The sequence below is a fragment of the Acanthaster planci genome, linkage group LG20 (genome assembly GCF_054643075.1).
Source record: "Acanthaster planci isolate LZ-2023a linkage group LG20, COTS_SCS, whole genome shotgun sequence".
NCBI classification, from domain to species: domain Eukaryota; kingdom Metazoa; phylum Echinodermata; class Asteroidea; order Valvatida; family Acanthasteridae; genus Acanthaster; species Acanthaster planci.
In genome coordinates this window covers 2,965,917-2,978,463 of record NC_141796.1, presented here as the reverse complement: position 1 = coordinate 2,978,463, position 12,547 = coordinate 2,965,917, and the positions used below count along the sequence as shown (strand labels likewise).

The 12,547-nt window shown below is 43.6% G+C and overlaps 1 protein-coding gene across 1 annotated transcript; it reads left to right on the top strand.

The window, feature by feature from the left end:
• The first annotated feature begins 3,269 nt into the window (after positions 1-3,269).
• On the top strand, positions 3,270-12,504 carry LOC147795841 (uncharacterized). The gene is made up of 4 exons (XM_087130710.1): positions 3,270-3,420; positions 5,356-5,812; positions 8,122-8,299; positions 11,494-12,504. Exons 1-4 carry the CDS (start codon positions 3,306-3,308, stop codon positions 11,638-11,640), a joined length of 897 nt encoding a protein of 298 aa, XP_086986836.1. The 5' UTR covers positions 3,270-3,305; the 3' UTR covers positions 11,641-12,504.
• Positions 12,505-12,547: the final 43 nt, after the last annotated feature.

The window sequence follows — 12,547 nt, the reverse complement described above, 5'->3', positions numbered from 1 at the left end:
AGATACTACTGAGTACAACTGTACTTATCCAGTTATTGCTTAAGTACTCACAAATATTTTGATGTACATATCTTTTTTTTTTCAATTTCTCGCAAGTTAAAGTATTTCAACAAGATCTGGGTTACTGACGTTGTTTGTTAGATACATTAGTTTTCTACCCATCTTTGGCACACGCTAAAACCTTTCTCCTGTTATATTCAAGGTTAAAATGATAGATTTGTTTCGCATTTTAATTCATCTTATTTGCTTTTGGCAAAGCAGAGATATGCTCCAGTAAAAGAGGAGCGCTAAAACTGAGTTTGTGTCACTTTTCAGAAAAATGGGGATAAGTGCTGAGCTAGCCTATAAGTGCATAGCGCTGTCTGCATTCTGAAATGCGCGTCTAAACAAACAAAATGAGATATGTGTCTAATATCATGTAATTAGTTTCACTATGTTCTTTGCTTAAAAAAATGGAAAACCTTTGCGCCACAGTGTCAATCATTTAAACTCAACTTACCAAGAAATCCTCCCGAATGATTGTGCCACTTGAACGATAAAATGAGATGCCCATTAGAAGTCCAGATGTGTTTGACAAGTGCCTTCCTTCACTTGCGGCTAATGTGAAACGAACTGTGATGAAAAAAAATACGAACAAACGTTTGAAGCATTTGGAAAACAAATTGTTTAGCTCAGCCATATTTCGTTGTACATAAGTTACCAAAAAAATCTTAATTTGTCTTTGATTCTAAGTGTTCTTGAGTGGTGTGGAAAGTACAGCGAGGACTTGTTACTTCGGTCCCCCACCGAAACCTGATCCCGATAACCCGGATCTCTGGATGAAGCAAGTCATGCAAGAGATACGGGAGCGTTGCCCGGGAAAGAGGGGACGTAGCCCAAGTGGTAAGTCATCCTAACTTTGGATAAATAAATGCAACTGTTGAATGAACTCAGAAGAGGATTGTGCTGATAAAACCAATAACAAATTCAACAAGACAATGTTTTTAAAGACAGTGGAATTTCTTTCAGCGTTTAATTTGTAAAAATAAGATTCTAAATCTAAAGCCTTGTGTGTAAAAATCACTTTTAGACATTTTCTTGCAAAAAGTCTTCAACTTTTCTGTAGAATACCGCTGTCAGTCGGTCAGAAACACAAAAGTACTTGGAAAACGTTTTTGCTAGTTTCTTTTCACCATCATAAAAGTATTCGAGCCATTGTTGTTTGAGCTGAAATGAGGATATACAATTGAAAGCCTGTTTATCCTGACCTCTTTGGATATCTCTATCAAATCGAATATAATGGAGTACTCAGTCTTTATACTATATACTCTACTGGAATTGATAGCGAGTTACACTGGATGATCAGAGGTGCACCTGTTTGTGTAGTTGGACAATGGTCACCCTGCCAAAACAAAAGGTAAACGGATACAAGCCAAAAAGAGGAAAACACACTTATCAGACCGCAAAACCTGTTGAAATTAAATTGGTTTTGCAGCTCCCAACGTTATGCTTTTTCATTTGTATTTGTTTCCATATCACCGTTTTAACCATTGCTGGGGGCAAGGTTGCCATACCCACCCCTTCAAAAAAGAGACGGTGGGGGGTGGATACCGTAGTAATTGCCCCTTCATTCCATTGAATGCCTGCAAATGTAGCCTCACCCTTAAAATACCATGGAGGTTGAAAAGGATCCCCTTTTTTTCCAAAACGAAAAATTGCCTGGCCCTGAAAATTTTTTTCTGCTACTTGTATCTTGTCCGTGTATAGTAGTGTATGTACAGTAAAAATATGCGTGTAAGTGTTCAAAACTGTTCTCAACCACCGACTCGGGAGGTTAACAACCTCAGTGAGATTGAACACTCATTATTAGTGGTACTACAAGGACATTCTTTGTTTATTTTAACCAAGGTATTCGTTCTTGACTCACAGAAAGTGTGGAATTAAGGGCCAGAAACAAACTCAAATTAGGTTTTTGACAAAATGGTTCCCGTACAAAATGCCCGTCACACGAATTAAGACGGAATTTTGTGTGAAATTACTTAATCTTCCCCCCAAGGATTCTGAATTTTGCATACCAGAAAATCGGACGAACTTCATTATCCAATAAGTCTCTTCTCCGTTACTTGGGAAATCCAAGTTTCTTACAGAAATAAAATACATTTCTAAATAATAACTTTCTGCCGGTGAAAGGAAAATTACTCATTCTCAGAACTGATTTTTTAAGCAGACTTTCTGAGGCAGATCATGAACCAATCCTATAGACCGACTCGCTGATGCCGTTGCTGCGGTGTCCCGTCACTCAGGCGCGCATTCCCCCGTATGTTTCACTCCCATTCGACGTGTGGAAATTAAAGGATCATTTCAACTTGGACCCAAACCAACTCGGACCCATGCCAACTCGGACCCACACAAATTCGGACCAGGCCAACTCGGACCCACACCAACTCGACCAGACACATCCCGAGTCAATTCGGACTCACCAAGCCTTATTTTAGCAACTTTGTGAGAATGCTCTGGATAATAAATGAAACGTACAAAGCCCAACAGCCCAAGCAGCGAGGCTTTGGGCATGGATTCCAAAATATTCTTTCATCTATAGATGTTCCGGTTTGCAACTAAGACGATTTCTGCCCACTTTACAATTCTTTTAAACAGTACACTATAGATAATCATTTAAAACTGTCATCTGATTCTAATCGTTCCCGTTTTTAAAAATCCGGGGTATACGGGTGAACCATACTGAATTGTTCTTAGCAAGAAATGCTACGTAAAAATCAAAATGGTTGCTAAAGTGATAAAATATTTCTATTTTCAATCCATCTCTTGGTCTTTTTTCCACCAAATTTCTCAATTTTAGAAGTTTTCCCAGAACAATGAGACACTGCAGACGACAGGCCGGAAACTCAACTACACAGTACAATCAGTTTTATCTAGCTAGATTTTTTGTTTGACTGCAAGTGAGTTATTATAAACACTTCTGCGCACCACGATCTACGTGTTTTACACGCACAAAACTGATCTAGCCACGAACCGTGCACGGTGCATACTTAGCGTCCAACAGTCTGTTGCACGCGTAAAGTTCACATATTACACCCGTAGTACATTTTCCATGTGCATGGACATGCACATAATGCGTCGGAGGCGGTGTACAAACATGTTATGTGGTTCATGGAAGTATGTACAGTATTTGCCAAACTGGGGATATATGCTGTGAACTTCAACATTTCCTGGCATTGTTATAGTTTGGTTTCAATAATACTCTTCATTTTGCAGGGTCTAGTACACCGCATCTTGTATCGCCCGGTCCGGATACCACTATTATACCAATGGCTACGGTCGGAATGATTCCGGAGAGTGCGAGTGTTCAGTCTATCCATGCAACGCCAGCGCCCGTTACCATCAGTCGGCCTGGAGGGAGTTCAGCGCAAACGTTGGAGCCTGGTAAGTCCCCCGTTGCTACTTCTTTTGAATTAGCTTTGCAACCTTCCAGTTTCACGCCCGTGGTGTCGGGAACTTCAGCTCTAAGCACATTGTCAATTACCTCCTCTTCCGATTTGAATATGGCATTAACAAGCGTCTGTGACGATCTCGGGGCCGCGATTCCTCAACATCTAAAAGATAAAATGTTGAGGGGGGAGTAGGTAGAATTGGGAACCTTGTTGATGTCGTCACGCGGCACGGGTTTGAATAATTCCTTTGACGAGACCCTTTTTACAATCGGGTCCAATGAGTCCCCACTTTGGCAGATTCGTCCCCATGAGCAGGTTCTGCTTATTACGTCTATCGAGCAGTGGACGTCGGCGTTTCTAGTTTTTGCATCTGTGTATTTGTTGAGACATCCTAACCACGCCCGTTCGTTACTGAAGTACACTATTCGATCTGCGGCATTTCGACAGGTGGGGTATGGACAGCGCGAGTACGACATCCAGTTTTGATTGCGCCAGGCGCGTGTGCCGTCGCGCTCTTGGGCAACTATTGTTGCCGAACTTTGGCTAGTGCTGCTCGGTGCGCCCGTTTCGCACCAGCATAGTTTTCGTCCGTACCAGCAACGCGAGCGTGCCCCCTCCACTGCCACCAATCGCTGGTCCGATTTCGGGCCTGGTCGGCGCCCAGTCGCCGGGGTTGATCAACCTACATGTAACGACTTCAACTGCGGTCAGTGCAATCGCCCCTTGTCTCGCTTCGCGCATCACTGCTCCACCTGCAGGGCATTTGGCCACCCCGCAACCCGGTATTGGTTAGGTCGAAGGCATACTAAATACTGGGAGAATGAGCGCTTGAAAAAGACCAACATCAAATGCGATATTTTGAAAGTTAGGTTTAACTCTATCTGTTGAGAAATCGCCTCTTCGTGAAAACGGTGACGATTGGTGCACAACAAGGAGCTAAACAAAGACTTTATGATTTTCATAAGAAATAGGCGCGGATACAAACACAAAAAAGATACAAAGGAATTATTCACAATCAACAAAGCAATGATTTTGGAACAAAAGTCAAGAACAACGACTTGCATTAGAAGATCAACGGGGATAATTTCTCTAATACTCTTTGACTGAACACTCAGAAGGTGAATAGATTTGCTACAAACGAAAAAGAAGATCACTCGCAGGGAAAAGGTCCTATACGTATAGATACATTTTAATTTGACTTCACCCTTTGGAAAAAAATAGCAGAGATTATGCAGGTGTTAGAGTAGTTTTGAGGTGAGGTGATAGCGTGGTTTAAATGCCCACAAACAAAGCGGAAACAAAACTGAACGATACAGCTGAAAACAAAACATTGTACTCGAAAATATATTTGACGGTTGGAACAGGGGAAAAGACCCATCTGTGCAAATGTGAATGCCAATGAGAAGCGGCTTTTTGCTGCTATTGGCGGGGAAAACCTATCTTTCAGGAGCCAGAGGCCTCCGCCATCTGCAGGTGAGCGGTGTCATTGTGACTGCCTGTAACCCATATGCAGCAAGGTATGAGACGGAGAGAACCCCCCCCCCCTGTTTTGTGTTGGTCATTGTCTCGCAGGAATGTGGGGAATTCCTTTCAGACATCTTAGGGGGATGCGTTAAGTAACAATATTCTGGAATGTGTATAGGGGTTGGACATGTTGGGGGGGTACCCCTTGGTCTCCTTTCTTGCTGGGTATACTCTAACCAGAGCAGTATTCAGTGCAAGTATAGCAACCACTTTAATACTGTGAAACAATGGGTTTTTTTATATAGGTGCAAATCAGCATGCAGATATTTTGTGCAAATTGTCCAGGTGCACTGACGCCTCTCCCCTCGGGTCAATACCGTTGTGATAATGCGAATGTTGAATCTTATCTTAATTTATGAGTAATGATTATAAAGAGTGATCTTATTCCCCCTTTTTCCCGCAGAGGTACTCTTGACAGTCTTGAGTTCCACCCCAACGGAAGACGGGACCATCCCTAACAGAGGTACGGAGCCAGGACCCAAGACAGTCTTGAGTTCCACCCCGACGGAGGACGGGACCATCCCTAACAGAGGTACGGAGCCAGGACCCAAGACAGTCTTGAGTTCCACCCCAACGGATGACGGGACCATCCCTAACAGAGGTACGGAGCCAGGACCCAAGACAGTCTTGAGTTCCACCCCGACGGAGGACGGGACCATCCCTAACAGAGGTACGGAGCCAGGACCCAAGACAGTCTTGAGTTCCACCCCAACGGAGGACAGTACCACTCATAAGGGATCCGCAGAGCCAGGACCCTCAGCAGTTGAGTGTGAAACCCCGGAGCCGTTGGGGATGGAGAACATCACGGTGTCCAGTACTTATGAGCACCACCAAGGTGACGGCGTATGGGCACCCGAAGTGTAGGTATCACAAGGAGAAAACCCATCCAACATGCCGCACCCGCATTCCCATACACTCTGCACCACAAGAAGAAAACGCTTTGTGCAGGAGAATGGGTTATGGAATAATTTAGAAGCGTTGAACCAAAAGAAAAAATAATCATAAAAATGGACTTATTCTGCCCGGGCAATAATACGGATGATTTACAAAAGTTCGCCTCCAAGATTTTGCAACGCGTTGGCCAATCACAACAAGCGAAATCTGTCGACCCTTTTCAAACGAGTGATGGGATGTCGCGAATCGTGATTGGCCAACGCGTTGCAAACTCTTAGAGGCGCACTATTGTGAATCGCCGATATTTCAATCCTCGGAGACGTATGCTCGATCGAAATTTGCAGTGGGGAAAAGTGCAGTTGAGTATATGCAAACACTGCAAGTCACAGTAAGACGCATTAGAAGCGGGAAATCCTAGAATACTATTTGTTTTTGGACAATACTGTATTCACTGTGCTGAAACTTCTTCAAACTTGTTTCTAGTCAGCCTTCTTTAGATTCTGCGTAATTTTGTTGCCTTAAGCAGTATAACGCTGGATGACAACGGCATTAAAGACAAGCCCATCAACTTAGACAATGAACGCCAAGATTTATTATATCATTTGACTGACAGTTTCTCCCAGGCTTGAGTCTTTAGTGAATTTCAAAGGAAAGCATTCGTCACGGACAGTTGCAAGTGGGTATCAGTTTGTAAAAACTAAGGTATCAACAATTTCGGTTTCACGAACCAGCACCCGGTAGTGCACTCGCAAACTGGACACTGCATGAAGCGAAATAGACTGATTTTTGATTTCACGAACTGACACCCAATCTTTTTACGGTAATTCAGCGCGGCGAAAAATGCTTTGAAAGGTTTGACTTGAATTTAATCCATCCATATACTTGCTGCCCTACCCCGCATAATTATTTAAAATTCGTTTTGACCAATGAATTAAGCTGGTATCAGTTCATGAAAACGATTTTACGGAGTGCGCGCTGGAAGTTCCACACTTTACAAAGTGCCAGTTCGTCAAAACCAAAATAAGGGCACCTTTCCAAATGCGCGTCAACACTTGCGCCAAGCGTTGCATATTCGTCAATATCGCCCCTGGGGGCGATTTTGACGACCGAACGCAACGGACACGTGCGTAATGTTAAGGGAATCAATTTCTGTGTCTATGAAAGCAAAGTACGTAAACGTGTTTAATATGCATATGTACGCAACGCACCCAATAACCCATAAGTAAAGGCACCTTAACGCGGTTCTCTAAGTGCGCTCAAATGAGATCACCTCGAGTGTCAGTTTACGGTGTCAGTGACGAACTAAAGTAGTGTCAATGAAGCGTACCGTCTTATAACGTCATTGGTACCACCTTTTAGACGTGCGTTTTAATTAAGCGTGGTAGTAATCCTATCTTTCAATTTCCAAGCGATAACAGCAAACGCCAACTTATGACATGTATTTTTCCATAATTCAACTGGCCTATCCGCCATGAGTTGAAGTGCACCCTCACCGGCGAAGGACAGACGTGGCGGCACGAAGTTCTCCAAGCGAGTCCTTGCACGCGTTCGGCGTGCACGCGAAGACATGCACTCCGGAATAAATTTGTTACGCGTACTCAGCGTGCTCCGCGTCAAGGGCTCATAGACCTGTGCTCGTACCAAAGGACTTTAGTCACTTTCATTTAATTTAGGAACACGACCTCTTTTGTTCCCACTCGGAGCGGATAGAGAGCGCTAAAAGTATTTCACGGCGTCACTATACCAGGCTTTGACGAAAAGGCCCCACACTTTCACCAATTTCAAATAAGGCACCTCTAGTTTCAACCAGAAGTAAGGCTCAGAAGAATTATCCTCAAAACACATTATGTTCAGGACAGCATAATGGACAATAAGGGCGTCGACGTCAGTCTACAAGCGGGAACAGGGTAGGGGTCAAATTAATATTCCAACATTTTTTTTAAAGTTAAGTACGAAACTAGACGTTTAATTAATAACCTACGGGCGTTACCTTGCAAATTAAATGTTGGTATTTACATGCCAGGGATGGTAAATTACCCTCTTTCCAGTACCTCCATGGGATATTTTACTTGACCTCATTTGTCGTCCTCTTCTTTTACCTTTCAGTTATTTTTTCCAGTCTGAAGGCACACTTTAACCCCCTTCGATCCACGCCCTTGCAGAAGTCTATCTTGATCAGTCTCAGTCGTAATTCAGTTTTCTAAACACCGAAACTAGTTTGCTTGCTGTGTGATGTTTTTTTTCATCGACCTTTGTTTGTTTCTACTCTGTGTAGTGGCCGTGAAACCGATTCCTGGATCGAGGTGTATCTCGGTGAGAGAAAAGTGGTGTCTGGAGTCATCACAAAAGGGAGCCCAAGCGGCGTTTGGTGGGTGAAGACGTACAAGGTGGCGTACGAGAAGCAGGCTTCCTCGGAGCGTGTATATGTGAAAAATAGAGACGGGAACGTCTCGGTAAGTAAATACAGTACCTTTCAGTTTCTAGTTATTAATATATATCTTCTAGTACATGTTTCCGGTTTTGTTGCAGCAGATAACAAATAAGTGTTATCATAACACTAAAGGGTTTGGAGAGGAAAAAACTGAAAAACTTGGACAATCTGAGAAAAGATGACCACGAAGTTTGTGTTCTTGCACATTTTCGATAGAGCACTCCTGCATATTGCCTGTCAATGCCATGTATGCGCTAATGCCACTATTCTGGCGTGCTGCCTGTTGAATTGCCCGTGATTGTCGCATACTATCGAAATTTCCTACGTTTAGGTGAGTGCATAGCCCAATTTCACGGCGCTGATTACATCAAGCAAAAATCGGCGCTTAGGCAGCTATTTCACCGTTATCACGGCCAAAAAAAATAATTATTGCTACGGTGAGCGGTAAATACTTGTCAATGCGGCCCAGTGTTGTAGTCGAGACAATCACAAGACCAGACACAAGACCAGTCACAAGTAACAGAGTGAATATTGACACTTGAATTCAGACTGGAGGTCCTGTGCTGGTCTTGTGGGGTCTTGTGAAGGTCTCAAGTGGTCTCGACCACTACACTGCAATACACATGCGTGCGTTGCAGTCGTCTGCTCAACTTCGGGAAGGAATTTGCCGTCTATTGCGCGGAATAACGGAGGCTGAAAGTGTAAATCCGAATGTTCCTCGTGTACTTATGCAATGGACATTGCTCTCTCAACCTCTCACAAATACAATGAAGATCGACGAACTATAGACCTTATTCTTGTGACATTTCGATCGTGCTGGACCTATGATCTGTTGTGATGGTAATGAGTGCATAGTGTTGCAATGGCAACCTACTTATCCAAGATAAACTAGTCAAGCATGCAATGTTCGCACGTGCACTTGCGCGTGGTTGAAGCTGCCCGTAGGAATATATGCGGTCACCGTGACCAAGGCGGTCCACGCATGATGGTATTGTTTAATTTAGTCCTGTTATGATCCCAGTTGATCCAAATCCTTTTGTGTCTCCCTGAAAAGGTACGTGTGGAATTTACGCATGTTAGAAAAACCTATAAAAGACTCCGTAGTCATTGATTTCGCTCTCAGTCAGTGCCTATATGCTTTTAGTATGTGCGTTCCGAAATAGCCAGCGTTGGGTCAGCACCTCCTTGTCGTCTACGCCTCGTTACTGCTGGACCGTGGCCAAGGCTGACACCGCTGAGGGACAGTGGACCCTGGAGTGTCGTGGCTCCATGTGGAAGCCGAATCTCGGGGATCGACACTGACCTGCCTGTCTGAACTGGGCCCTTCTGGCGCGGAGTGCGGAGGTGCTTGGCCCGACGACCGCGCTCTTTTAGGCATGGCACTGACTGGGCGGGGCCTAATTGTCTTCCTTTCTTGTGTTGGCTCCTTAAGGTAATTAAACTCGGCCGAATATAATTTGCCTCTTTGCGTATTAATATGTTTTTGCCGGCTTGCTAATTTTCGTTGTAATTAATTGTGCTTGGCTGTGCTAATGTAAATAATTTCCTTTTATGCTTTTGACTGTCCAAATTCACGGTGTTCTTGCATGAGAAGTTTAAGTTGCGGCAAACCACTAGATTTACCCTGTTTTAATTTACTGCTTTGCTGATTTAAGTTAATAATTAAATGTTATTCCAAATTATTAGTTCCTTTGTTGTCCTTTGCTCGTACGTTTTAGTGTCCTGGTTCCCATCTTTTGATTTTTCTTCTGCTGTGCATTCTCCGCACGTAACAGTCACGTGGGAGAAAAAAGTCTGTTGATGCTCCTTTACTTTGAACAAATTAACAAAGAGGGTTTATTGTTTCGGGTTAAAGCCTATAGCGGGGTTAAACTATGGACAAGTGCAGGGCTGGTGAACCATTTATCAGCAAAGCCGCAGTGTCCCTGATTTTCAAATCCATCAACCATCAAGTTCCAAAACAACTTGACCAGGTCGAGTTACTGCTGTGGGTACGTGATCAGCTACCTTGTCTGTCTCCGAGTCGACACTAATTGATGTCTGTACTTGTGACCCTGTGTACACTGTCCAGGCACATGATGCCCCATTTGGTTGGCTTTCACGTATGATAGTGCCTGTAAAAAAGAGGGGATGAGGACAGAATCGGACGTTTTCACTAAGATGATTGGGTTGAATAAATTCAACAATTGCTACTCAACACTTGGAGTAGTTAGGGAAATATCTACAATTCATTTCTCCAGTGAGCAGACCAATGCGGTACCAGACCTTGTGCTCAAAGTGGTCTTATCGCGGTCGTAAATCGGCCAAGTGGTCATCGAGCAGCAGGAGGTCTCCATGGCTTTACTGCTGGTTAGCCTGGGTCGCTAATTGGTCAATAAATACCCTGTGGGGGCTTGGCGGGCCGTTCGAACTCCCTGTGTTTTATGCCTTCATGCTTGTAGTTACACTGTCCTGCCATTGAAGTGTACATGGTACGGTGACGTAACTAGAAGGGAGGGGCACGGGGGACACAGGCCCCAGGGTGCCCGTGCCCCAGGGTGCCTCTCTCCCATTTAAAACCAGTAAACAATCTCTATATAACGACCGCTTTCACAAAGAGAATTAGCCAAATCACGATGACATACCTGGGGCAAAATTCAACTGTACTGCGTTTTGCGTTTTCACGAAGAGACCAATTTGTCTTCGAGAGACACAGCGTTAGCAATAAAGGGCCAAACCATGGGCAAGTCATTTTGCAGTTTTCTCAAAGAGGGAAATTGACTCAGAAAATTTATACAAATGTAATGGTTCTGTATCTGGCACGTGCTCTAGCAAAACAAAAACACCTTTCCAGAATAGACAAGAATAGACAAACGTGTTTGTTTGCGAAATAAACAATTTTAATTGGCTTCTATATTTGTTATTTTATATTTTAGTCATTTAGGATCCCCCTCTTTCACGGAGTGTTGCGTAATACAATATACTGGGGGAAATAAGCATTTCAAAAGAGACCAACTTCAAATGCAATTTACTACCTGGTGAGAATTTTGCCTCTTCGGGAGACGGTGACACTATTATTATGCAGCTGCAGCTTATTTCCTGTGGCGCCCCCTTGAAAAAATGTGTGCACCCCCGGGTTCGTTCTTGAATTCCAATCTTAAGAGGTTTAGGGGTCCGGGGGAGCTACCGTACAACGCGACTTGTACACTTACACAACATCTTTGCTTTTCGTGTCAGGTTTTCAACGGTAACACGGACAGCAGCTCCAAAGTCACGAACCTGTTTGGTGAAAGTGTGGTGGCCACAATCGTGCGCATTGAGCCTACCAGTTGGAATGGAAGCCCTTTTCTTCAATTGCAGTTGCTTGGATGTCGCCACAATTAATGCAGCCGCTACTGTATTAACCATTTCAGTACTTACATTTTCTGATACATGTTTGGTGTAACATTGCAGAAATAAAACTGCCCCAATATATGAAGTTATGACTGCGATTGGCAGCACACATTGGAGTGGGTGTGACGAGAATGCAAGTCTGAACATTATTTTGTAAATAAATGTTACATATTTGATTTTACATGCCGTTTCAATTGGGGTGTCTTAGGAGTAAAATACGACAGGCTCAGCGTGTAGACTAATTTTATCTGCATGTGGGGGTGGATCAAATGTTGACCCCAACTGTGGGAATTCCATTAGAGCGCTGTATACTATCAGCCTGTTTGTAGCGATGCAACCCCAACGCGTGGATTTCATCATAGGCACTCGTGAACCAGCGTAGTTCAGTTCCGACGAACGCAGCCTCCTGTGCTGAGAAAATCGCACCATCTCTTGGTCCAGCTCTAGGTTCATTTAATAAAGTATTAACTGCTACAAACAGAGTCACTGCGGTTTGAGCCATATTTTCTAGGAATCTGATTGGCTATTTGAATTTTTTTGTTCAATTGTTTTTAAAACAACCAACAGAAGACAACAAATCTAGGAAACAGATTTTATAATCTAGTATTCATGATATTGACCTGACGTAGAGCGGAGTGGCTCCCATGGGGATCCATTTTTTTCTAATTACGTAATTAAAAAAACAAATTCGGCCAAATGCAAAAACCTCCTGTTAATTTGTCTTTCTGTAGATGCTGAACAGCCTAGTTTAGTCACATTTAACATGGGGACTTCCCCCGAGCCGAGTAATTCTTTTCCAGAGCCTGCCTCCAGCCAAGTCCCATGGGGATTGTATGTAAATATCTAAGCCACGTGCTGATAATGGTTATTGACAAACCCAGTGCCTGGGCAAGCCTGG